This window comes from Heloderma suspectum, chromosome 10 (assembly GCF_057233095.1).
Source record: "Heloderma suspectum isolate Gila_16-S chromosome 10, 16-S_ref, whole genome shotgun sequence".
Lineage (NCBI taxonomy): Eukaryota > Metazoa > Chordata > Lepidosauria > Squamata > Helodermatidae > Heloderma > Heloderma suspectum.
Window position 1 is genome coordinate 7,775,211 of NC_139467.1, and position 27,307 is coordinate 7,802,517.

Here is a 27,307-nt window from a genome sequence, read left to right on the forward strand (position 1 = left end):
GACGTTACAACTTTGGTTGTGGAACCCAATTTAATAAGCAACACTGAGTGCATACAAAATAACAATAACACAGATCACTGCAGTACTACAGAGTGAATCAAAAAGCAGTTGTGTGAACATCAATCACAAAAAAGATACTAAATACAATGGTGATTTCTCATTGATTGGCCTACTCCATCCTCCTCCAAAAAAATAACAGAACCCTGAAAGACATGATGGGTGGAGGCAAAAGAGAAAGAGAGGGGGTTACTAATATAACAACATTTCAGTGGAAGCACGAGGTTTTCATTCTGTAACTGAGCAAAAGCATGAACAAGCAACCCTGTAATTGAGCAAAAGCTATTTTACAGGTATTGGCAGCTGTATAGGATCCTTGCAACTGTGCATAATTGGAATTTAACGCAGACTCAATTAATTCATACACCTCCTTTTCTATGGCAAATTTAAGCCATAATCCTGTTTTTATTTTAGCAAAACCTGGCCCCAGCCAACAATCTTGCAATGGCGCTGAAGTCCCCAAAACACCTTAAAACATTATGTCTACAAACACTTATGACTGTTTTAAGGGTGCCACAAGACTCTTTCTTGTTTTTGCTGCAACAGCCTAATAGAGCTACCCTTTTGGAAACTGTTAACATTCTGTTATGTCTTTTGCTAGATGTGATAAATGCCACAGGGCTGCTACCAAAAACAGTATCACTGTCTCTAGTTCTTCCTCATTCCCTGTAACATTATGTAAAACTCGCCATGTGATGTGATGGCATCACACTGAGTTTTCCTTGTCCCTACTCCACTGGCTGACACTACCATTAATGGGGGAAAATCACAGTGTAATAATGTCAAATCACATGGCAAGTTTCACTAAATGTTATGGAGGATCAGACAAGATGCAGGTATGGGTATGTCATTGTTCAATGGCATTTCTGTATCATCAATCAAGTCAAATTTTGCCCTCAAAAAGCCATAAATGGATGCTACTTTGAAGACACAATGGAACATTTCTTCACTATCTCCAATCCAGGTGAGTCCAAACTAAGAAAAGCTGTTATTCAGAATGGGTCGCATCCAACCCTGACTATCTGCCAGCAGAATGAAAACCTTGGGCAAAACAGTTTGTCTCTCTGTTGCAGCTCTCTGCAAGCGAGTCAAATTTGCTCTGGAGGGTTGGGGAACCCTCTGGAGAAGATCTAGAAGGCGTATGGGGAGCTGCAAGGGAGAAGCGAACAAGGGAAGTCCACTCCCACAACACCGGGTTTAAGCCAATATTTATATTAAATATTACGTTCTTGTTTCTGTGCTACCAATAGTGAAAACTGAAGCTCAGGCTTTGTACATGAACTTAATTTCAACCTTGCTTAAGTGAATGAGCAGGTGCTGCACGGTTTTTTTAAAAGCCCCAAAACATCCTGATTTACTTCCCTAGTGCTGAATAGTTTACCAGCATTCTTACCCTCAAACTGTGCCTTCCCAGTTACCACTGGAGGAAGTCAACATCCGAATTTCTTTCTTCCTTCTTTGGCTCGTTTTTCAGATGCTTTATGGGCCACTTAATCTTTATCATCGGTTCCATCTGCTCCTGCAGCCGATGGCGTTTCATGTGAGCATTCCGGCTTTTTATCTTGTCAAACACTCTAGATGTAGACAGGAAATAAAGGCTAGGGTTTTTCAGCACTCTAAGTGAGAGGCTACAGCAAAGTGAATCACACACACAAGTCAAGTAATAAGACAATAATACAATCTGTCTCCCCCACTCAAGCTTTTTAAGGCTGGCGTTTTTCTGATACACGTGGAGGGTGGCAATCAGTCTGAACTACTGCAGAGATTCCCCCAAACTGTCACAGTGAGACACCCCAAAATAAGAAGGATGGGGGAAAGAGCAATTTTTGGTTAAGCACTAACTAGACCTATCAAAATGGCACAAGAAACCAAGCTGATGAATAAATGGCTACCTTGTACACTCTTTACATGGGAACACACCCTGGCTGCCTGTGTTTCTCGGCCTATCTAGAGGTTCCTTCTGGCTGCTGGTTGGACTGAAGGTGCTCTGTGCTGCTTTTTTGTAATTCCTTGGCTTTAGCTTACTCTCCTGCTTAGGCAAGTGGAGATGCCTTTTCTTTGGGCTGCAGGCAATCTGTAAGTCATGAAATATTTTTACTTTAATGTATTTATTTTATTTACTTGCTCCATTAGTTGCCCAATAACAAAATTTATGTGGGCAATGTACAAATAAAACCAAACACACCAGCCAATAAATAAAACAGTACAAAAACCCTATAAAACAAACAGCCTTATCAAAAGAAATATTAATGATATTGTATCTACTGCCATTTCAGAATATGGAGAGCCACAAAATCATCTTAGCAGAGCTGAAACAAACCATAAAAAGGTAAAGGTGTCCCCAACCAGTCGTGTCCGACTCTAGGGTGCGGTGCTCATCCCCGTTTCTAAGCCAAAGAGCCAGCGCTGTCCGAAGACACTTCCGTGGTCATGTGGCCGGCATGACTGAACACCGAGGTGCACAGAACGCTGTTACCTTTCCCGCTGACGCGGTACCTATTTATCTACTTGCAATTTCTTGCTTTCGAACTGCTAGATTGGCAGAAGCTGGGACTGAAGACGGGAGCTCACTCTGTCACGCAGCACTCGGGTCTCGAACTGCTGACCTTCCAGTCTGCAGTTCAGCGTCTTAACCACTAAGCCACCGCGGCCCCCCAAAAAATAAAACAAACAAACTGTAGTATAATGCTTTTTATTAATCAGAAAGTCATCAAGGAAGGTACCAAGTGAGCCTCTCTGGGGAAGGCAGTCCACAACTGGGGGTGGCCTCCACTGAAAATTTGCTTCTTTTTCATAGCATTATGTTTTGGCAAAGCCAACAAAGAATTCTAAGATAAAGTCACAAATTTAAAATGTAGTTAGTGGCTCTTGGCAGTGGCTTAGTATTTTGGGATGGTATCAAATTTGAATCACCCTGAAGGTATGCAATATTTAGAAAGTGCTGAAAAACTAGATGCAATAAAGAGACCAGACATAACACATCCTCCAATCCCTGCCCAAAGGAAGCTAGACTAAAGACCAAAGTAGACAAGATGTTAATCTCATGATTGGTACTTGTTCTAATTTTGCTAAATAGTAGCAGAGTGTGTGTGGGGGTGGCCTTTAACCATTTGCCCCCTACTCCCCACCCAGATTCAGGCCACAATGGAGGCAAAGACTTAAAGCCGCCCTCTCTCCATATTGCTGCTGTTTACTAATGAAAAACGACACAACAGCCAATCATGTGATTAATGTCACATCCAGATTGGCCCAAAGTTGTTAGAAAAATATCAGAATTATTTCTAAATCAACCATATCCAGTGGTACAAATTAATTCTCACGAAGGCCAGAAGTATTTACCTTTTCATAATTCTGCCTAGGCTGAGTTCTATGCGGAATGGTGGCACTAGCACAGAATTTGGATTCCTGAGAACCTCAGCTGTTATTTTATAGAAGAAATCAAGTCGCCAGCTCTTTTGAGACAATGTACAGGCTGTGTCTACAAAAGGCTGTAGTGCTCACTTGAAATTCACAGGGTGGTCCTTACAGTTGTGGGGAGCTCAGGACGTCCTGCACCCGTTATGAAACTGCTGGACTGAAGCAACGATCTATAGGTTTTAGCCAGCTTAAAGTAATAGAAAGGTATCTACACTTGTAAGTCTGAACCTAACAGATGCAGTAATATTCACATGCACACGCAAAAGAAAAAAGTTCTACAAGGCTAGACATGTTATCCTGCGACACCTTAAGGGCTAGTACATTTATTGCAGCATGAGCTTTTGTGGACAAGCGTTTATTTCAACAGGTAAGTGAAATCAGGAAGAACACCCCCATGAGAATTTGCTGCATGAATTTTATTCTTCCTAAAGCAGGGGAGGGGGTAAGGTGTAAGAGAAACGGCAGATTTTAAAATAAGGCCACTAGGCCTCAGCCAGATCCCCAGAAATCTTTCTTAATCTTGCTCTACCTTTTCTTCATCCATTTCTACCTCATCCTGCTCTCTCTTAGGCCTCTTTTCTACCACTTGTGCTCGACTGCAGTCAAATTTTAATATTTTTTTCCAGCTATAGTAGTATTCAATGCACTGGGAAACAGTCTTAGTTTGTATCTATTAGAGGAGGAGGGAAAAAAGAAGAAAAAAATCTAGGTGAACATACAAGTAACTAACACAGTATCAAATATACAGTAGGCAAGTTGCTATCCTTGTTTTGCTCCACGTTCTTCTTGCAGTCCTGTGGATCACTGTACAATGTAGACACAACCAGAGCAGGGTGGTGGCTCCGACGTCACTGGGGCAGTGAATCCACTTGAGTTTTCAGTCAGAACTCTAAAGGAGCTATCCAAGGTGCAAAGCTATTCAAGTTTTGATTGGTTCTGACTGAAACCCAGAATGGATTCACCACCCCACTGACGTTGGAGCCACCAGCCTCCACTGGACACAACCTAACCTAAACTGCAGTGGTACAAATAACACATTGTTGTACAGTTTTAAACAAAAACATTATACAATAATGAGTACTAAAAAATAAAGCATATTGGATAAACTTCAAACAAAATATTTTGAAATGAGGGAATTAAAAAACCAGGTTGTGAAATGAAGCAGTCTAAAAGATGGCTCCTCAGCCTGCTAGATATCTTACCTTCCTCTGTATAAGGTAAAAATCCTTTTTATGTAAGCCAAAGGCCTTCTTAAACAACTGCTTCTCAGCGGGAGTCCACAGATGTGAACCTGGAGTTCCAACAAGAGACAAATTATTAGTAGAGGCAAGCTGCCTAATGGGCCATTGCTCTCACAAAATTAAAACCTTTATTGCCTCTTTTTTGCCTACTTTCCTCCCTTGGGAGACCTGTGTGGTAATGAGTTTGCCAATATGTTTGGAGAACTCTTCAGAACTTCTGTTTTGCTTTAAATTAACATTTAAGATTAATTGCAATGATTAATAATACAGTTCACATTATTTCATAATAAAGAAAACAATACAGAAGAGTGAACATGATAATGGTATTGCTTGTCCCAGTAGTGGACAAATAATGTCAAATGTTCCATAAATTTATGATAATTGACAATTCCTTAACTCTGAAGAAGTTAGCTTCATTATTTCTGTGACTTTCCAAACCTTAACTATGTACTCATAAAGCTTTGGAAGTTGTATCTTTCTCCAGTTAGTGGCTATATCCAATCCTGCTGCATACAACAGTTTTACAATAAATTTTAAAATCACAATCCACAATTCTCTTCTTTAGGTTACAAAGAAGAATTGTTACTGGATTTGCTATCATAACCTGTTATGTCCTTAATTAATGTCTTTTTTGCCATGAAATGAACAAAATCTGCTGCTTTTAGACCTTGTTGGTACAGCAGAGTGAATGGTAGTGCAGCCCTGTAACGAACATTATCGCTGCCACGTTCCGGCATGCTTCTCCCATTGGGTGTCACTACAGGGCCTCACACACTAAGAATCACTGTGAGGAAGGACAAGAGCCAATGACGCTTGGGCATTTCTGCAGTTGTCTGTGTAATTAATATGCATTTGTTTCTCATTAGACATCTGTAGTCCTCACAGTCTTCTAACAACCCAAAGGGGAACCAGAGCAGTACTCTGCTTATGCACTGTAAGGTTTAGAATGGCATTAAATGCACATCCAAACACTTTTGAATTCTCCATGCAGCTGTACCCTGGAATATATGGCCAAGGCTGCAATCCTATGCACATTTTACATGAGAGTAAGTCCCACTGAATACAGCGGCACTTATTTCTAACTAAACATGGCTAGACTTGCCCTATAAGTATGCTCAGGATTGCAGCCAGGCAGTGCAATCCTAAGCATTTTTGCTCAGGAGTCCCACTAAGATCAAAGATAAATGCATTCAGAATTGCTGTCTGAATGTGTATTTACTCAGAAGTAAATCCTTCTATGTTCAATGGAACATAATCCCATAAAAATGTGCACAAGATGGCAGCCTTAGGCTCCTCAGTTATATGGGTTTCGGAGAGGCCATGGCTACATCCTGACCAATTTAGGCGATTATCTTTTACCTGAGTAATGGTAGTTAGCAAGGGGATGATCAGGAGGCTTCTGTGGCCCTTGGAGTAACAGCATCTCTAGCGCTTCCTGGAATTGTTTTAAAGAAGATTGTCACAATGCTCTCCAAGTAGAAACTAGCAGTGGAAACTGAAGAGGAAGGGGTGGGTGGGAGAATGATTCCCAGTAACTGCAACTGGAGAGGACCAGCTTTGCCATTAGGAGACATATGGCAGCTGCCTAGGGAGTATTTCGTTGGAGACGGCACTTTTTCTGCACAAGCACAAGGAGGAGACTTTCCCTTCCAAGTGCTACCTGACTGCATGTGTCTCTACTGCTACAGGACTGCAGAATGATGATGCACAAACAATCATATACTGAGATTCTTCCAGCCCTTATGCCAGCCTTCCCCAGCCTGGCCCCCTCCAGATGTTCTGGACTACAACTCCCAGCATTCCTGACCATTGGCCATGTTGGCTGGGGTTGATGGGAGTTGCAGTCAAAAGCATTTGGAGGGCACCAGGTTGGGGAAGGCTGTCCTATGGCAATGTCAGCACCGTGTTCATACCAGTTTGAAGCATGGGCCGTGTGATTTGGATTATTATGCAGCTGATATGCAACTGCCTGTGATGTGGTACACATGGCATCAAGTGGCTGCAGACTGATGTATCACCAATGTTAATCCAACCTACAGTTTTGCACTGGGGCAGACAGGCTCAGTTCCTCCCCCAAGCTCCACCCCTTTGGGAGAGGAATCCCCACGGTTATCTCTAACTGGAGGTAACCGTGGGGATTCCCTGAGCATGCCATTCCCCACTGCAATTGGGAGGATGCGTGGCATGCTAAGAGCTTTGCCTGCCCTGCCACTTCCCCAGCAGAGGAAGGCATGGGACAGGCAAAGTCAGGTCCCTGGCCAAACCACCAGGTGGAGGAGTGCACCTCCACCCAGCACCTCTGTCAGGGTAGCTTCAACTGCCCCACACCTTCCCCATTGAGGAGATCCAGCCAGTGCTTTGGCTGGAGACCAGATGACATCAAGAGGCATGCCCCTGTTCCCTGACATCATCCGGCCCACAGGGGCTAGATGGGAGGTAATTCATCCCACCAACCAATCTGAGTTCCGTAACCCTGTCTTAAGTGTTAGTTTGCAATTTAATAAATAAAGGTTAACACTTATTTTCATCAAATTTGAGAATATGGATCATTCCCCATTACAGTTAACACATCGCAGTGAAAATGACTTTTCAAAAATAACGAACTTCAACACTTATCAGCACTGAGTTATGGCCTCTCCCCTAAAATTTGGTGGACTCTGTCAATATTCCTTTGTACAAGACACTGCCTATACCAGGTCAGACTGTCTGTCTGTCTGTCCAGGTCAGAGTCTTTGTCTGCTGACTGGCTCAGGCTCTCCAGGTCTCAGGCAGAGGTTTTTTCACATCACCTACTATTTGAACCTTTTAACTGGAGATGCCAAGGATTGAACCTAGAACCTTATACATGCAAAATATGTCCTCTACCATTGAACTATGGTTCCTCCCAGTAGGAATTAAACTGATGGGTAGAGCAATCCCTATGGTCCCTGGGGGAATGTCCCAGGGACAATAGACTATAGCATATCCCCCCTTCCGAGGCTGTAGACCCTGCAACAGCTTTAGGAGGGGGACTCTGAGATTGGATCGTTCCCCTCCCTGTCACAGCTGCCATGGAAAGCACCACGGCAGCAATGCTGGAAGAGCTTGGGGAGAGGAAAAAGGGGGAAGGACAGTGGGAGAGGAGAGGAGGGAGGGAGAGGCTAGGATCCATAAGATCCTAAAGCCTGCCTGTTGCTCATACCACACACAAGGTAGATCAGCTAGATGAGCCGAAAGGCTTGTCTAGCTGAAAAAGCAAAGAAAAGGAGGAATGGGAAGTGTTTTTACTTCCATCTTCCTCCCACCCTCCCTGGCTCCTGCCAGCAGGGCACAGGATAGAGAGAGGGATCCGAGCCCTCTGTCTACTGAGCAGCAATCCCTTAGGACTATGCTCTTAATTATTATTTACTCCAGCCCAGCACTAAATTATGTGCAGCCCACAAAAGAGTAAAACAATCTGAGATTTTCAATAGGACAATGAAGAACAAAACTTGATCTGTTTGGTCTAAGATTAACTTAATGCATCTTACCAAAATATTTCCTTGGGCTTCATGCAGACAATGCACAGCTAGTTCTAGGTTGGTCCCTCCCCCTGGCATCGCACTGGAGCAGGCCAATTTTAACAAATCTGTTACTGGAAGTGAGATTTTTTTTAAAAAAGCATGAACAAGTTATGCACAGGAGGAATTAAAAATGCAATGGTACACAGGAAAAGGAAAACAAATTGTATAGGAGAGTGGAGAGGCTAGCGTCAGAAGAAAAATGTGTCAACATACCTCTTTTCTGTGTTTCCTTGTTGGTTGTGATATCTCCCCATGGCTTCCACACTAGTGAGGCTGGATGTTCATAACTTTCTATGGATGATCTGTCTTGGAGATCAGGTATTTCCGCCTGGAAACGACTTCCAATGTTAATATGTCTGAAATGAGAGAAGAGGCAAAGAAAAAAACACAGTGAACCAGCGGAAGGCTTATGAGGAAAGAAAGACACAAGTACATGATTATGAAGTTTATTAGACCAAATCTGGAAGTAAAAAAGAAGGTGTTTTCAAGTTTCATTATTTCTATAAGAGAATCTGCATGAAGCCTCAAAGTTCACCGTCTCTTATGAAATTTGAAGCAAAGCAATGATGAGCTGGTTCCTGAAGAACAGAAATAAAGGTACTTATTCACTTGTCCTGAGTTTGTTGGGTCTCATGATAGTTATATTACTGTGTTTTAACATTGATTTAGTACCAACAAGTGCTATGCAGAAGAGACAGGCTCTCTGTCCAGATGTCTTAAAGTCTAGACATATACGGCAGAGATGAAGAAGAGGGAATGGGTTTGGATGAAAGCGCACAGTGAGAGGTTTAGGGGAATCTTAACTGGCCAACATCAACACAGAATAAATGAAGTTATGGTAAAAAAAAGTTTTGAGGACAAAGTGTGTTTAATGGAGGGCTTTCAAGAAGGAAAGGAAGCCTTGATGGCAGGAAGTATGCGGAGCAGTTGGCAGGTGGCATGCAGGTTGGAGGGGAACAATTTCAAGGACATTTGCTTTCTTTTTTAAAAAATGGGCTTTTCTGTTAATAATGTTCAGTCCAAATCTACAACACATTCAAGAAAAAAATTAAAATCAACCTGTGCCTAGAACAATCCATGCAGCAAGTTCATTTTCTGGACAACAGTGCAACTACATAATGGACATATAATTTCAGACATGCTTGAATGAATGATTATCTAGATCCATTAGAATCAGGATTCACAGCTGAATGGAAGCTGCCTTGGTCATCAAGAGGGACAGAGGGAGTGGGACTCTCTTGGACCTGTCAGTGACTGGGTTTGTGTCAGAAGGTCGCCCCTGCTGCCTTCTGAAATCCTCAGGTAGCCAGAATCAACACACAGACAATAGGGCTCTTTTCCAAGGCTTTATTCCCATTCAACCTAATGACGCTTGCAGATGCTAACTGCTTGATCCTATGAGTGAGACTTAAGAGAGCTGCCTACTCGGGGGTTCTAACCTTAGGAATCAGTTGATCTCCATTTGGAGGGGAAGGTGGGAAACCTCTGCACTTATGGGCTAGGAGGAGAGAGTCCACCCTTTTCCCATGAGGCATCAGGGCGCCGCTGTTGCCGTCGCACCAAGCGGGCTGAGCGCCGCCTCTCAGCACCCGCCATCTCCCGCTTGACGCTGCACCGGAGCCTAGCATCCAGAAAATGCTGTTGCACCTCCCTCTCCCTGCCAGGGTCACTATCACTCTCAGGAATGTGTACTGGGAGGGGCTCTCCCCCTGGCTGCTCCTCTGAACAGCACGCAGGTTCTTCTCCCACGCTTTCTATCTCTTCCTCAGAATCAGAACTGCTTTGGGGCTCTCTGGGCTCCAATCCAACCCTGACAGTTTGCACATGACAACCCATCATGGGTGACGAGCCACAGTGGGTTGTTGTGCCATGCGAACCTGGACCAATTCCTGCAGAGTGGCTTGTGCATGGGCAACAAGCCACCCTAATAACTCATGGCTTGTTTTAGGGGTTGTTGTACCCAGGATGGGTTGGTGTGGCATTTGAACCCAGCACTGCCAGCCATCGCGGGTTGTGGGCATCAGTAAGCGAGACGTTCGGCAAGAGCGGTGGAAACACCTGTTGCTCTTGCCAAGCAGTCTCGCCCATGCCACAGTGGCAGCCCCTCCACCGGTGTCCAACTGGAACCTTGGTGGGGCTGTCACTCATTCAGTAACCCCTTTTTTAAAAACCCCTGTGCAATAAAAGGGGAGCTATGAAGATGGGGTGGACCCTAGCTCACTGAGACTCAGTGAGGGGTGGAATGGAAGCCCCCTCCCTCAAGGGTAAATCCCACACTTCAGAACTTGAGGATCACTGTGCTAAGGCTGCAATCTGGTCCCATTTCCCCAACCTGTCAGTGGGCAATTTGCACACAGTGACAGCACGGGGGATCAGATCGCACCCTTAGCAACCTGATCCCCAGGGTTTGAAGTGTGAAACTTACCTTTGGGGGGTCCTCCCTTCCATTACTCCCTGTCAGGGTGGACACTGAGCCCATAGAACCTCAGAGCAATTCTGATTCTGAGGAGGAACAGCCGTCCCTGGGAAAGGAGCGCGCTCATCCCTCCCAAGCCCTGCAGCTGGCAGAGATTCCTCCTGCCAGCATTCCAGACATAGATAGCAGTCCTGGGAGTGAAAGAGCACGGGAGGAGGGCTGGCTGGATGCTCGACACAGACACAAAGAGCGACGAGCTATGGAGGGCGCGGAAAGGAGGTGCAGCGCCCGTTTGGCGCTCAAGCAATGGTCGCGTCCAGAGGACCCAAGGGAAAAGGGGAGGTACTCTCCCTAGCCCATAAGTTCAGGGTCTGCAAGTGATTCTCGTTCAAACGGGGACCAACTGTTTCCAACCCAGAGCGTAGGTTACTCTGCTGTTCATAGCTTAGTCACTGGTGATAGAATTATTAAGTTGTAAAAGGAATAAAGCCTTGAAAAGAATCCTTTGTCTGTGTCTGGAGTTGGCTACTGGAGTACACTGAAAGAGGCCGGCTAGGGCCCCCTGACACTCCTCTCCTCAGGTCTCCCCCAAGTCATTTTAAGGGTGATCTAGGATCCACCCCATTTTCGGGGGTTGGACTAGATGGCCTTATAGGCACCTTCCAACCATACTATTCTATGATTCTATGATTCGGAGCTCCCCTTTTACTGCAAATGGGAGCTCCAAAAATGAGTAGACCCTTTGTGGTTCAGTCATTAAGTCATATCCGACACTTCGTGACTCCATGGACCATAGCACGCCAGGCCTTCCTATCCTCCGCTCTCTCCCAGAGCGTGCTCAAGTTCATATTCATTGCATCAGTGATGCTATCTAGCCATCTCATCCTCTGCCGTCCCCTTCTCCTTTTGCCTTCAGTCTTTCCCAGCATCAGGGTCTTTTCCAGGGAGTTTTCTTTTCGCATTAGGTGGCCAAAATATTTGAGCTTCAGTTTCAGTATCTGTCCTTCCAATGAGCAGACAGGGTTGATTTCCTTTATGACTGACTGATTTGACCTCCTTGCAGTCCAGGGGCCTCGTAAGAGTCTTCTTCAGCACCACAGTTCGAAAGCATCAATTCTTCAGTGCTCAGCCTTCCTTATAGTCCAGCTCTCACAGCCATGCATTACTACTGGGAAAGGGTAGACCACAGATCACCCTTAAAACCACTTGGGGGAGACTCTGGGAGGGTTGTAATGGAAGGGGGACCCCCAAGGATAAATCCCACACTTTAAAACTTGAGGATAACTTTACTAAGGGCCAATCTGGTCCCCTTTCCCCCTCGACCTGTCAGCTGTCAAACTAGAGCGTACGCAGCCCCATCCTGTAAATTAACTTGTATGTTTCCTAGTACACTTTGTTCCCTTTGACAGCTGAAATATACAAGACAATAGACAAGGCAAGGCTATATATAATTTGACAACTGCAACTGCACACGCAATTGCGAAAAACCGACCCCACCAAAAACTACAAAGACATTCCAGGGGCACTTAAAAAAAAAAAAAAAAGATCGCATATGACCAAAGTCGCGATCGGAGCGGGGAGGGGGACTTGGTGGCAGACAAGACAGGTTCTGTGGCCATGTCCCCTGGGATACATGCCAGAGACAACTGAAGGACCAAGGGCGAAGGAGGGGGAGAACAACCCACAGTAAGCCCAACTGTCAGGCTCACCATGGGTTGTTTCAACGACAACTCACATTGCATAGCTTATTTCACAGGGTAGTTTGCTGTGTCATGTGAACTCAGCCAGTGGCTTTCAGTACTATCAACCATCGTATCCTTCTGAACATGTTATATCTGGGTTGGATGTTGAAGGTAGTGTGTTACAATGGTTTTGCTCCTGCTTGAATGGTTGATTCCAGAAAGTGGTGTTAGGAGATTATTGCTCTGTCCCTTGGCATTTGTTCTATGGGGTTCCACTGGACTCTATTCTATCCCTCATACTGTTCAACATGTACTGAAACAGCTAAGGGAGGCTGATAAACAAACTATTACTCTATCTGGACAGATGTAGCCTAGTTACAATTATCGACAATCTAGTAACCTCCATTTGGATTACTGCGATGTGGCGCTGCTTTTGAAAACAGCCCGAAAGCATCAGCTAGTTTAAAATAAGACAGCAAGATTAACAGCAGCTGAACACCGGCTTCCAGTCCATTTCTGGGCCCAATTCAAACTGCTGATGATTAACCTTTATAGCCCTAAATGGCCTAGATCCTGAATCTGTTGCAACAGCCTAAGACAACTACCCCACTGGAACTATTTTTAAAAAATGTGTTGTAGGAGTGAGATTGACTAGACCAGAAACTGTTCATATGCTCTGGTCTAATCAATTTACCACTCTACTGACTTATATGGGACTGGGGAAGCTGCTGCAATAATCAGGAAACCGAAGAATGGGACATAAGGAACTTACCGTGAAGGTCCACTCTGGTATGGTGTGAAACAATCCAGTCCAAAAGACTGGATTGTTTCCTTAGCACTGCCCAGGAAGGCAGGGATCACATGATTTGGTTCTTTGAGTGCTGTTTCCTCCAGCTCTGTCCCAAGTTTCTTCCATGGCTGAGCAAGGAAAAAACTGGAATCTAGAGGTGAAGCGGTAAGTATAGAGAGAATGTGAGAGACAAAGAAGGACAGACTCTTCCTCCAAGAAGCCAAATCACGTGGTAAGGCTGTGCTATCCAAAGATATATGCCAGTTAGTATCTCATCAGTCATCTACCTCGTCAGTCACCCATGCCTCCATGACGCCATACCTGAATAGACTTTCATGGTAAGTTCCCAATGTCCCATTTTCTCTATGGTGCGAGGACATGTCCAAAAGATTGGGGCATGCCCAAGCTGAATTGATTAGGGAGGGATTGTAGCTGACCTTAAGGTGGGAATACCACCCATTGGAGCACCCTCCTACCAAAGGCCACCTTGGCCGAGGCAAATTAATAGAATTTGGCTGAGGCAAATTAATAGAAGCATAGCTTCCAAATCCCGGGAAGTACTAGTTCCCCTCTACTCAGCACTGGTTAGGCCTCATCTGGAGTACTGTGTCCAGTTTTGGGCACCACACTTTAAGAAGGATGCAGACAAACTGAAGAGGGTTTAGAGGAGGGCAACAAAGATGATCAGGGGACTGGAAACAAAGCCCTATGAAGAGAGACTGAAAGAACTGGGCATGTTTAGCCTTGAGAAGAGAAGACTGAGGGGAGATATGATAGCACTCTTCAAATACTTGAAAGGTTGTCACAGAGAAGGCCAGGATCTCTTCTTGATCATCCCAGAGTGCAGGACACGGAATAATGGGCTCAAGTGACAGGAAGCCAGATTCCAGCTGAACATCAGGAAAAACTTCCTGACTGTAAGAGCAATACGACAATGGAACCAATTACCTGGGGAGTGTCAGGGTGGACACTGAGCCCATAGAATCCCAGAGTAGTTCTGATTCTGAGGAAGAGCAGTTGCTCCTGGGAGAGGAGCGTGCTCCTCTTTCCCACGGCCAACAGATGACGGAGATTCCTCCCACCAGCATTCCTAGTTTAGTTAGCAGTCCAGGGAGTGACCAAGCACAGATAGCAGACTTGGTGGATGCACAACGCAGACGCAGAGAGCGGCGCCAGATGGAGGGCACAGAAAGGAGGCGTAGTGCCAGGTTGGCGCAGAAACAACGGCTGTGCCCAGAGGATTCCAGGGAAAAGGGGAGGGACTCTCCCTAGTCCTTAAGTTCAGGGGTCTGCCAGTAATTCCCTTTCAAACGGGGACCAACTGTTCCAACTTTGGGCATAGGTACTGTGCTGCTCAGATCTAGTTGCAATCGGTAGAGTTGTGAAGTTGTAAAAGAAGAATAAAGCTTTGAAAGGAATTCCTTTGTCTGTGTCTGGACTTGACTACTGGATTAGACTGAGAGAGGCCTCCAAGGAGCCCTTGACAGGGAGGTGGTGGGCTCTCCCACAGTGGAGGCCTTCAAGACGAGGCTGGACAGCCATTTGTCAGGGATGCTCTGACTTGGATTCCTGCATTGAGCAGGGGGTTGGACTCGATGGCCTTGTAGGTCCCTTCCAACCATACTATTCTATGATTCTAAATGAGTCCAATTTATAGTGTTTCGTGAATGTATTAGGAGTCAACCAGGTAGCTGCTCCACAGATCTCTGAGAGAGGTATGCTTGTGGAGAAGGCAGTGGAGGCTGCTGTGGCCCTTGTAGAATGTGCTATGGGATGTAAAAGCTTAGGAATGTGCTGTGCATCACAAGCTGATGTGGGGCAAGCCTTAATTCAGGATATGATGGTAGCCTTAGAGGCTTTCTTGTCTAGTGAAGTTGGATGGAAGGACAAAATAGAGAGCCTGTGAGGCTCTTGGTACTACATATGTAGATTTTTAGAACCCTGCGGACATCTAATGTGCCATAGTTTCTCAGACTGATGAGAAGGATTTGGACAGAAGAACAGGACGACCAGTTCCCGAGAATGGTGAAAAACAGAATTTACTTTATGTATGAAAGGGTTGGGTCCGAATATCACTATGTCATTGGTGAAGACACATACATAGCCTTGGATAGACAGAGTCTCCAGCTCGGAAACTTTTCTGTCCAAAGTGATGGCTACTAGGAAGGTCACCTTGAAGGACAGCAGTTTGAGCAACACAGATTGTAAGAGTTCAAAAGGAGCCTTGGTGAGTGTTTTAAGGACTGTGTGCAGGTTCCAGGATGGGAATCTGTGCATTAATGGAGGGCTGAGAAAATTAGCAGTTCATAGGAAGCACTTCAGGTGAGGATCTGCCACCACTGGTGTGTGTCTAGGTCTTGAGAGGACTGATGAGAAAGATGCTGCCTGTCTCTTTAACAGGTTGGGCTTTAAATCCATGTCCATACCTGTTTGGAGAAAACAAGCAGATAGGTGAGGCCTGACTTAGAGGGATCAACTGTTTTGCATTTGAACCATCTGGAAAAGGCCTCCCAGGTTGCTTTGTCGATCATCTCCTAGAAGACAAAAATACTAACAACTGGTTCTGGATAGCCCAGGCTCAGGAACGCTTGCTATTCAGTTTCCATGCTACTAGGTATAACCAGGCTAGTCTGGGTAAAGAATGGGTCTCAGAGAGGAGATCTGGTTGCTCTGGAAGGAACCAAGGATTTGTCTGAGCCAGCTGTAGCACTTCAGAAACCACAAGCATCTTGGTCAGTGTGGAGCTTTGAAGACAATGGTGGCTTGTTCCGCTTACACTTTGCAAAGAACCCTTGAAATCCAACTTGTTAGTGGGAAGGCAAACAGAAGGCCTGGGGACCAGGGGGATGAGATAGCATCCTATGCTCCTGCCTTGCTGGAGTGGAAGCGAGAGAAGTATCAAGGGAGCTTGAGGTTGGGGGGCGGGGTGCAAAAAGATCTATTGTCGGGCAGCCAAAGTGGTGTTGGATTAGTGAAAACCCTTGAGGTTGAGGGCCTACTTGCCTGGGTCGACGTGTTACTAACTACGGTAGTCTATCATGTTCAGTGTCCCCTGATGTGCTGGGCTGAAATCGATACAGTGGAATATTCCATCCAGGCAAACAGGAGGTTTACTTTCTTTTGTAGCAACTTGGAGCGAATCCCCATCCCCTGGTGATTTATGTGGGCCATTGTGGACACATTGTCTGTTCTGATGAGGATGTGATACCCCTCTAGGGCATGGTGAAAGTGGGCTAGTGCTAGATGGACTGCCCATAGTTCCAGTCAGTTGATGCTGTGGCTTGTTTTTTCAGGTGACCACTGTCCCCGGGCTTCCTGGTGTTGGCAGTGCGGCCCCCATCCTGTTAGGCTGCTATCTGTCATCACTGTTACTCTGGGGGGATCCCTGAGGGGGATTCTATTCTGGAGATTGGAGTGATTACCCCACCAAATAAATGTTTTGAGTATTGGGGGAAGCAGTATTAAATGTGGCATTTGAGAGCAATGTCTTTCTCATATGGAAGAAGCCACTGGAGTGGTTGGGAGTGGAATTTTGCCCACTGAAGGATTTGGCTGCAGAAGATCATGAGCTCCAGGAGGTGCTACAGTCATGAGATCCACTGCCTTGGGTTGGGGAATGAAGGTAGATTCCTGGGGCAATTTTGAGATTCTTTCTGGAGATAAGAAGATGGAGCCTGTGTCTGTGAGTTCCTCTAGGTGAATCAGCCTCTTGGAGGGAGTCAGGTGGTTCTATTTGATGTTCACTAGGAAGCTGTGATCTGGCAGGCATGCTAGAGTGGTATGAAAGGAGCAGATTATAAAGTAATCTAATCTGGAGCAGATGATAAAGCAATCCATCTGTAAGCACCTTGAAAATGCAGTGATTACTCAAAGCCAACATGGATTTGTCAAGAACAAATCCTGCCAGACAAATCTGATCTCACTTTTTGATCAAGTAACCTCCTTTGTGGACCGTGGGAATGCTGTAGACATACCTAGACTTCAGCAAAGCTTTCGACAAAGTGCCCCATGATATCCTGATGAGCAAACTAGCTCAAAGTGGGCTAGATGAAACAACGATCAGGTGGATCCACAGTTGGCTACAGAATCAGACTCAAAGAGTGCTTATCAATGGGGTCTTCCCAAACTGGGGAGAGGTAACAAGCAGGGTACCTCAGGGCTCAGTCCTGGGCCCAGTGCTCTTCAACATTTGTATTAATGACTTGGAGGAGGAGGTGCAGGGAATGCTGATCAAATTTGCAGATGACACAAAATTGGGCGGGACAGCTAATAATTTGGAAGACAGAAACAAAATTCAAAGTGATCTTGATCGACAGAAAACTGCTGGGCAGAAAACAACAGAATGACATTTAATAGGGATAAATGCCAAGTTCTGCACCTAGGAAAAAGAAACCAAATGCACAGTTACAAGATGGGGGATATGTGGCTCAACAACACTACAAGCGAGAAGGATCTTGGAATTGTTGTCGATCACAAGCTGAATATGAGCCAACAAGGTGATGTGGCTGCAAAAAAGGAAAATGCTCTTTTGGGCCGCATTAACAGAAGAATAGCTTCCAAATCCTGGGAAGTACTAGTTCCCCTCTACTCAGCACTGGTTAGGCCTCATCTGGAGTACTGTGTCCAGTTCTGGGCACCACATTTTAAGAAGGATGCAGACAAGCTGGAGAGGGTTCAGAGGAGGGCAACAAAGATGATCAGGGGACTGGAAACAAAGCCCTATGAAGAGAGACTGAAAGAACTGGGCATGTTTAGCCTTGAGAAGAGAAGACTGAGGGGAGATATGATAGCACTCTTCAAGTACCTGAAAGGTTATCACAGAACGGAAGGCCAGCATCTCTTCTCCATCATCCCAGAGTGCAGGACATGGAATAATGGGCTCAAGTGACAGGAAGCCAGATTCCGGCTGAACATCAGGAAAAACGTCCTGACTGTTAGAGCATTACAACAATGGAACCAGTGACCTAGGGAAGTAGTGGGCTTTCCCACAATGGAAGCATTCAAGACAAGGCTGGACAGCCATCTGTCAGGGATGCTCTGACCTAGATTCCTGCATTGAGCAGGGAGTTGGACTCGATGGCCTTGTAGGCCCCTTCCAACCCTACTATTCTATGATTCTATGATTCTAAAGTCCCTTTTGTGTTTGGTGAAGGAGGGAGCTCTCCAAAGTAGGTTGTCCAAGTAGGGTATAGATGGATGCCTTGAAGGTGGAGAAAAGCTACCACTGATATCAGCAGCTTTGCGAAGACCCTTGGGGCTGAGGCTAGGATGAATAGGAGGACATGATATGGGAAGTGTTCAGGTAGGAAAATAGAAATAATTTCCCATGGGCTGGGGCACTGGGGACATACATGCACATAGTTCTCTGTGAGGTCCACTGAAACTAAATACTCATCCTGGTCGGGGGCCTCCTGGATGGTCAAGAGGGTCTCCATTCTGAATTTGCAGTATGTCATACATTTGCTGACTTATTTCAAATCCAGAATGGATCAACATGACCTGACTTTCGTTGGGACATCACAGAAAATTGAGCAGATGCCTGAGAAGGTTTCTAGGGGTGGGACTGACTCTATTGCCCAATGTCCAGGAAGTGTTGGATTACTTGTGAGATATTGGCTCTTTGTGAGATACTTGGAGGCAGGGAGGGGAGGCCTCTGTCCCTGAAAGTGTGGGAAAATTTGATGTGATAAGCTTCCTGGATTGAGCTGAACACCCATTTGTCCTTGGCTGAGGTTTCCTATGCGGGAAAGAATCTCTGCAGCTTCCTACCTATGGGAGGGGCGGGGGGGCGGGCGGGGAGATCCTATCAGACCTGCTGAAGGGTGGACTTAGATGCCTGTGAGGTGTTGGGGCAGTTGGAGATTCCCTGAGGGCCTTTTCAGATGAAGCAGGGCTGAAACCAAGCAGGTTTAAAGGACCTGAAGTCTCTGGATCTTCCAAAATCTCTGAAAGGACGAAAGGAAGGACAGAACATCATGGGCTGACATTTCTTGTCCCTTTTGGGGGAAAGAAGGCATTGCCTTCTTTTTGCCCTTCGTTTTCACTAAAATATATTTGAGTGCCTCTGGTAAAGCTCCCATAAAAGGAATGGTGGCCAGATTAGCTCTAGAACAGGTGTCTGTGTTCTAGTGATGCAACCAAACAGATCTCCTGGCAGTAATGGCCACAGCTAAGGTTCTGGCTGAGTAGACCACCATGAAGGCATATGTACTATTTAAGGAGCCCTCTATAGCAAATCAGTATTATTAAGGCAGCCCTGTTTCATCTGAAAAGGCCTTCAGGGAACCTCACTCCTCCACCCAGAGAATGGATACACCAGCAAAGAGTGAGGAGATGGAGCATCCTCTGATAGCTAGTAAAGCTGCTTCATGGACCCTTTTAAGGGCAAAGTCAGAACATTTCTCATTAGGGTCCTTGAGTGGTACATCACCCTCTTTGACTCCTGAAAGGAGAGCCACCACTGGGGCATCTACATGGGGCACCTTAAATTATCCATAGCCTGCTGGGGAAGAAAGCAGATTTTCAGGGCTACATTAATGCCCTTCCTGCCTTGAAACAAAGCAACCCGTTCAGTGTCCAGCAGCTTCTCAAAAAGCCAAGGAAAGAGAATTTCCCTGTTCGTTGCTTTGGGTTCTAGAAAGACCAATGCTCCTTTGGAGGCAGCTGCTGAAGAAGGAGTAGGCTTGTCCTTCAATGGAGGGTAGCCAACACTCTAGGGAGCGAAGGGAAGAAATTGTTAAGAGTTAAAAAGCCCATCTTTAGAGGGTTGCTCCATTTAAGCTGAATCTGTCCATTCTCCTGCTTCGTGATCTGACAGATCTGACTGAGGGAGATTGCTTTCATCATCACTAGCCCTATGCTCAGGGGGGTGACTGCTGGGCAAGGGGTGGGGTGGAAGAGAGGCACAGTCAGACTCTGCAGAAGAGTGGATGGTGGCAGTCCAGGTGGTGGCTCTGCTTTTAGAGGCCTGCTTATGGTTCTTCCCTTGTTTGGCTTTCCTTTTTCTGACTGCTTCGATTTAGGTGCAACTCTGGGGGGAGAAGGGGAAGACTGAAGAGATGCTGGAGCCCTCGCTCTTATCCTAGGGACGTCTGCTCTGGAAAATGCCTATCAAGAATTTGGTTGGTGTGTTCACTGACCACTACAGCTCTAATCTTCTGGATGAACTGATTCACGCTGACGGGAGGGCAGGGAGCAGGGTTGTTGTCTGTTGCCCTGGAAAAGGATTATCCCTGGTGGCCTGCATCTGGTGAAGGCCTGGGTTGGCCTGAAAAGTAGATGATGCCACCACCTAGAATTGGCAGGACAGGCAACATGTCGGCCAACCTCTGCAGTACTGCAGTTATCTCCCCCCTGTGCCTGCTCCAAACCTTTGATGTCAACCATGGTGTTCTTGGCTGGGGCTGATTCAGTGTTGGAGGCCTTGGAAATCTCCACCTCAACGTCAATGGGCTGTGCAGAGCTGCAGCTGGGTCCCATTGCTGGCGTGGCCTCATGGGAGCTTGGGGAAATGGTTGCTTCTCGAGGTGCATGTGCTGGGGTCTGCCCTGTCTGAACATTGTACCGCAATAGCAAGGCTTGGGAGGCATAGCAGCTTGGCATTCAGGGAAACAAGATGCCAGCAAGCTCCACGAAGAGGAATGCTGGCATGTGCTTGGAGGCTTAACAGTCCTGATGCCAGTCATTTTCTTTCCAGGCTTCTTCGATGCCTCTGCTCCTTTCCCTACCAGAGCAATGGCAATGGTGGTGGTAAGGTAAGAAAATAATTTTTTCTTTAAGGAATAAAAAGATAGATGGAAGCCTGGGATAAAAAAAAATAGTGAGAAGATTTAAGGAAAGGTCAAAAATATTTTTAAGAGGAATACAGAAAAGGAAGCTCAAGGGAAGACTGTCCTGGGCAAGGCAGTGAAGGAGATTGGATGGAGTCAGAGCAAGCAGCATTTGAATCACAATCATGGGATCCCTGCCTTCCTGGGTGGTGCCAAGGAAACAACCCAGTCTATTGGACACCTCCTCACACTATACAGTGAATAAAACTTTCTCCCCTCATAGCCAGGCGCCCCCCTTTCCATCACATTTGTATATCCATCAAGCTGCCAATACTGGATCAAGATTAGTACCACAGTAGCTCTAACTAGTACATCTCTCATTTTGCTGTATGTAAAGAAAACGGAGATCTGTTTTAAGTTCAAGTTTAAACTTCCCATGTGCTTAATGCATATTTTATAAAGTGCAACAAAGTAATTGTTAGCTTAACCATCATTAATGTCCTATCAGCCCTAAATTGTGTTTTCACCCAGCTCTCTGATGCCTGATGGTGGTACCCTGCCTTCTCCATACTTGCTCTACACAAAATTCATTTTATCTCAGCAGAAACAAATCCTGTTACAGATTTATCTTGTTACTAGATACATTTAACCCATAGACTACAACCTTGTTAATAGTACTCCAGCAGGGCAAGCTACTTGGCATTCAGGCTTCTCTACTGATAGGCCTTTCTCTGTTCCCTACCTCCATGTTGTGCCTTATGCCAGGAACAGCCTCTCTAGTCCTCCCACACCCTCTCTCTGCCTTTCTTCCAAAACCTACTGCTGCTGATACAACAGCCCTTCAGTTTACTGAGAGTGATAGGAACATAGGAAGCTGCCTTCTGCAGAGTCAGACCACTGGCTCAGGATTGACGATTGGCAGAAGCTTTCCAGGCTTTCAGGCAGGAATTTTTCCAGACACAACATGAAGATGCTGAGGATTGAACCTGGGACCTTCTGCATGCAAGTCATGTGCTCTACCACTGAGCCATGGCTTCTCCTTAGTATCAAGGGTTGTTAGGCCTAGGTGGAGTGCTTCTGTTGCACCCCAGCCTAGAAAACTAGACATACATACATCCAGACCTCAAGTGAGCCTGCCAAAAGGGCCAAAGAACATCAGGGTTAAAGTAAGAGAAAGGCAAGGAGAAGAGTTATTAAGTGAAGGCAGAAGCCTAGTTCCTTTTTACAGAACTAATGATTTGAGACCCATTAATCCCAATCTTTGCAGGTATGAAAAGGCAGGCTTATTACAAGTCTCTTTGCAGGCAGAGAGGAACTAGCTGGACAAAAAGAAGACTTTCTACCCCGAGAAGTTCTAAGGAAGGGTTTAAAGTATTTGTTATTTGCTCTTTTTGTTTGAGAAGCTTCGCTAGCCTCATAAAACTGACCCTTGGTCTTAGGGCACTAGCTAAACCAGAACAGTATGGATGCCGCTTTGCGTGTGTCTTTGTGTGTGTGTGTGTGTGTGTATTCTCTACTACAAGATTGCAAGGCCCCTTTAGTCAGAAAGAAGTTCGGTGTTCAAAGACTCTTCTGTCTAGGTTCTATATTCAAACCACACTTTTCATTCCTGCCAGTTTATTGCAAAGCATTCACCCAAGGGGAATCCCGGCCAATCTTAACAGATTTACTTCTTTGCACTTACACCAGCAATTAGTTGTATCCCTCAATAAGAGATGCAAAAAAAAATTTGGAAGAGCATATCGCTAACAACATCAGGGCCAACAATAAAGAATTCTTTAAATATATCAGAAGCAGAAAACCAGCTACAGAGGCAGTTGGACCACTGGATGACAACAGAGTTAAAGGAGGACTGAAGGAGGACACGGAGATTGCAGAGAAGCTGAATGAATTCTTTTCATCTGTCTTCACTGCAGAAGATATAGGACAGGCACCTGTGCCTTAACTGATGTTTTCAGAAAGGGAGTCTGAGGTACTGTAGCAAATAGTGATGACAAAAGATGAAGTTCTCAACCTTATTGATAAATTGAAAGCAAATAAATCAAGGGGCCCTGATGATATCCATCCTAGAATTCTCAAAGAATTCAAATATGAAATTGCTGATCTTCTAACCAAAATATGCAACATGTCCCTAAGATCAGCCTTTATACCAGAGGACTGGAAGATGGCCAATGTAACACCAATTGTCAAAAAGGGATCCAGGAAATTACAGGCCCATTAGCTTAACGTCTGTTCTGGTTAAATTGGTTGAAGGCATTATTAAAGATAAAATTAGTTAGCATATAGAAGGACAAGCCCTGCCGAAAAAGAATCAACACGGCTTCTGCAAAGGCAAGTCCTGTCTCACTAACTTTTTAGAGTTCTTTGACAGTGTCAATAAACATGTAGACAGGGGAGATCCAGTAGACATTGTCAAAAGCCTTTTGGAAGTCCAAGTAAACAATGTCCCTCACCAAAGACTCCTGGGAAAACTTAGCAGTCATGGAATAAGAGGACAGGTCCTCTTATGGATCAGTAACTGGTTAAAGAACAGGAAGCAGAGAGTAGGAATAAATGGTAAATTCTCCCAATGGAGGGAAGTAAATAGTGGAGTCCCACAGGGATCTGAATTAGGACCAATGCTTTTCAACCTGTTCATAAATGATCTGGAATTAGGAGTGAGCAGCGAAGAGGCCACGTTTGCCGATGACACCAAATTATATAGGGTGGTTAAAACAAAAAGAGATTGTGAAGAGCTCCAAAAGGATATCTCCAAACTGCGAGAATGGGCATCCAAATGGCAAATATGGTTCAGTGTAAGCAAGTGTAAAGTGATGCACATTGGGGCAAAAAATCCTAACTTCAAGTATAGCTTGATGGGATCTGAGCTAGAGGTGACAGACCACGAAAGAGATCTTGGGGTTGTGGTGGACAGCTCAATGAAGATGTCAATCCAGTGGGCAGCTGCTGTAAAAAAAGGCATACTCCATGTTGGGCATAATTAGAAAAAGAATTGAGAATAGAACTGCCAATACCATACTGCCCCTATACAAATCTATGGTGCGGCCACACTTCAAATACTGTGTCCAGTTCTGGTCACCACACATAAAAAAGATAGTGTAGAGCTGGAAAAAGTGCAGAAAAGGGCAACTAAAATGATCAAAGGGCTGGAGCATCTCCCCTATGAGAGAAGGTTACAACAGCTGGGATTGTTTAGCTTGGAAAAAAGGAGGGTAAGGGGAGACATAATAGAGATCTACAAAATTATGCATGGCGTGGAGAATGTGGACAGGGAGACATTTTTTTCTCTCTCTCTCACATAATAGTAGAACCCGGGGTCATCCTGTGAAGCTGACTGGTGGGAGAGTCAGGACAGATAAAAGAAAGGACTTCTTCACACAGCACATAGTTAAACTATGGAATTCGCTACCACAGGATGTAGTGATGGCCATCCATTTGGATGGCTTTAAAAGGGGGTTGGACAAATTCCTGGAGGAAAAGGCTATCAATGGCTACTAGTCCTGATGGCTATGTGCTACCTCCAGTACCAGAGGAAGTGAGCCTCTGTACACCAGTTGCTGGGGAACATGGGTGGGAGGGTGCTGTTGCGCTCATGCCCTGCTTCAGCGTTCCCAGCTGACAGCTGGTTGGCCACTGTGTGAACAGAATGCTGGACTAGATGGACCTTTCGGGCATCTCTACACCAGCCTAAAATCCTGCACTTAAAACGGGGCTTTCTGCTTCCGTTTTAAATGCAGGATCACAACAACTCCCTTTACATGCGCTTCCTCCCCGCCCCTTCTCCCCATATCTGAGTCTTCCATTATCTTTCATTGATCTCGCTCCTTGTCTTGCCGCTTTAACTCTTTGCACAGAGGAAACTGAAGCAGAACACAACGGGGTAATTTGATAGTTCAATATGATAGCCCCCTTATGCGGGCTGAAAAGTGGTATAAATGTTTCTAAAAATTAAATAAAAGCCAAGCAGAGACATTTTGAGTACAGAACACAGTGTGTAAGAAACACAGGAAGAATTGCAACGGTCAAAAGGTCTACATTTGCCTAGCTACATACCACTGAATAAGGAGGTATTAGATATCACTGTACGCGTTTATCAACATCATCATCCTCTCACTTACGGTTCTATGCTGATTTTGGTGGTATCTTTCACAAGAGAGAACAAAAGCGCTCCATCCATTCCATCTAAAATGGAAAACCAAGTTAGGAACACAGTGAACATTGTAGAATCTTTCTCTTGACTTTCTGTTGACCACCCCACCCAAAACCTCACCACCATGGGACCAACAAATTTTCCTGTGCCTCATATTGAGTTTCTCTGATCATAAGCTCCAGCCTCTGTCAAACCAATTAGGCAAGCATAGGTATTTTTTAAAAGCCGTTTGATTGGAGCATTTCAATTGCTGCAAATCACACGCTGCCATCAAAAACTTTGATTCAGCTCAAACTTTGATTGAACTGGATTCAGCTCCCTAGAAACCCATTTAAAAAGATCTTAGGTAGTCAGGTTGGAAAGAACCTTGTCTGAAATCCTTGGAGAGTGGTTGCAAATCTGAGGAGACAGTACTGGGCTAAATGGACCCGTGGCCTGGCTCAGTGTAAGGCAACTTCATTGTTTTTAGTGTTAAAATATTACTATTTTACCCACCTAAAACAGAAGCGTACATCTTGGTGGAAGCAGTGTTTGTAGAGGAAGAGTAGAGAGTATTGAAATAAAGCCCTGAGCCCTCGCGAATGGGGCTAAGCATTGGAGGAGGCGTGTAAGGGGAACACTGGACTAAGCCTTGGAGGAGGTGGTCCATGAGGAAGACAGGTGAGCGAAGGTTACTCTGGTAGCATCCCCCAGTGCCAGGCTGTATCTCACTGCAGATCGGTGGAGGTGGGATGAAAAGTGATTTTGGACAGGTTCGCCTCTTCCTCTTCTTTTGTGGCATGCCTTCCTGGAGAAACTTATCATCCTCGCTTTCCTTCTCATCAACCTGAGAAGACAGACATAGCTAATGGGATTTTAACTTTCTACCTGAAAAAAACTAATGTGACCTGCATGGTGCTGGATTTTTAAGTGGGCAGCACCAATTGTTTCTCATTAGAGCCTAACATACCTGAGAGGCCACTTAGAATCATAGAATTTTACAGCTTGGAGGTGTCCTGGAGATCATCTAGTCCAGCCTTGTTTTGCAACTACAGCACCCCAGACAAATGGTCGTCCATCCATCCTCTGCTTCAATATGTCCAGCAAAGGGGAGCCCACCACCTCTCAAGGCAGTGCTTTCCCCGTCTCTTACTGTCAGCTAATATCTGCTTTCTTAGTTTCCACCCATTCATTCTAGTCCAGCCAACTGGAGCAACAGAAAACAGGTGTGCTCCAACTTTTATGCGACAGTACTTCAGATATTTGAAGAGAGCTATCATGTCACCCCTTCCCTTCTCCAGGCTAAGCATACCCAAGTCTTTCAACTATTCCTCCTGATTTGGTTTCCTCCTCCCCTATGACCCACCATGTACTTCAAAGGTATGAGAAATCCCTTTCAAGGTTACCCTACAACTGTAGTTTGTTGCAGGTGCTCAGAACACCATAAATCTGTAGTCCTCACCTCTATTACAATAAGGATTCCTCCTAAATTTCAGCTTTCGGTATGCCAACAGTTATTCAGTCAATAGCCATAGAAAAAAAGAATTGCTGCTGTTGCTGCTATAGTTTTCAGTAAACAGTACTTTAAAAAAACTGCAAACTGCAATCCTGGAGCGAGACTGAAAATCCCACCCCACCTCATCCCATTATTGTCTGACAGGATTATGGTATCACTGTTTTGTTCCTCCAGGTATTGCTTGTTAGTCTATAGCTATTCAGCCAGGTTTTTACTCCTTCTCCTACCACTACTGATAGTTCTGATGCCACCTGGCAGGCCCCAAAATCTTGTCAAGCCTTTGAAAGTAGGAAGGTTGCATTCTTTAGGTGGGGACTCTGTTCCTCTAGCTACTGTTACTGAGCTGGACTCTCACTGTCTCTCCCCTTCCTTGATCAGTCTGCTGTCGCTTCAACCTCACAAAAATCTTGCCTTGATACAGCAGGCTTGTTGAGGATGAGATGGTTGCAATCCCTATATAGGTGGGAGATGGGAGGTAGGGAAGATACCAGGAAACACTTTCCCCAACCCCCATCTCTAGGAACTTTGGAGGATGAGCAGAAGATGCGAAGAACTACTGGATCTAAGTGAAAGGAGAGGACATAGGATGTGTGTAGTCTGATGTCTTTGGGGTCCTGAGAGTTTGCCTTGCTGCAGAAGGAGACTACCCTGGAGATATTGCCCTAGGAGGAGAGGAAGGGTGCTTCCAGGCAAGGCTTTTATCCTGCAATTGCCCTGCCTCAAATGCAGAATTTTACGGGGGGGTCCA

At 45.3% G+C, this 27,307-nt stretch overlaps 1 protein-coding gene across 6 annotated transcripts in view; it reads right to left on the reverse strand.

The window, feature by feature from the left end:
* Positions 1-27,307, reverse strand: part of ZNF541 (zinc finger protein 541) — a 56,627-nt gene continuing 29,320 nt past the window's right edge. For all 6 annotated transcript variants that reach the window (XM_084814914.1, XM_084814913.1, XM_084814916.1 and 3 more), the window contains 10 exons: positions 25,560-25,890; positions 25,033-25,096; positions 8,471-8,613; positions 8,225-8,328; positions 6,075-6,150; positions 4,677-4,765; positions 4,004-4,144; positions 1,950-2,131; positions 1,451-1,631; positions 1-203 (listed from right to left, as the gene is read on the reverse strand). In XM_084814914.1, the coding sequence (XP_084671040.1) occupies positions 1,472-1,631; positions 1,950-2,131; positions 4,004-4,144; positions 4,677-4,765; positions 6,075-6,150; positions 8,225-8,328; positions 8,471-8,613; positions 25,033-25,096; positions 25,560-25,890 (1,290 nt within the window). In that variant the 3' untranslated portion in view covers positions 1-203; positions 1,451-1,471. The remainder of the gene's footprint in view (positions 204-1,450; positions 1,632-1,949; positions 2,132-4,003; positions 4,145-4,676; positions 4,766-6,074; positions 6,151-8,224; positions 8,329-8,470; positions 8,614-25,032; positions 25,097-25,559; positions 25,891-27,307) is intronic.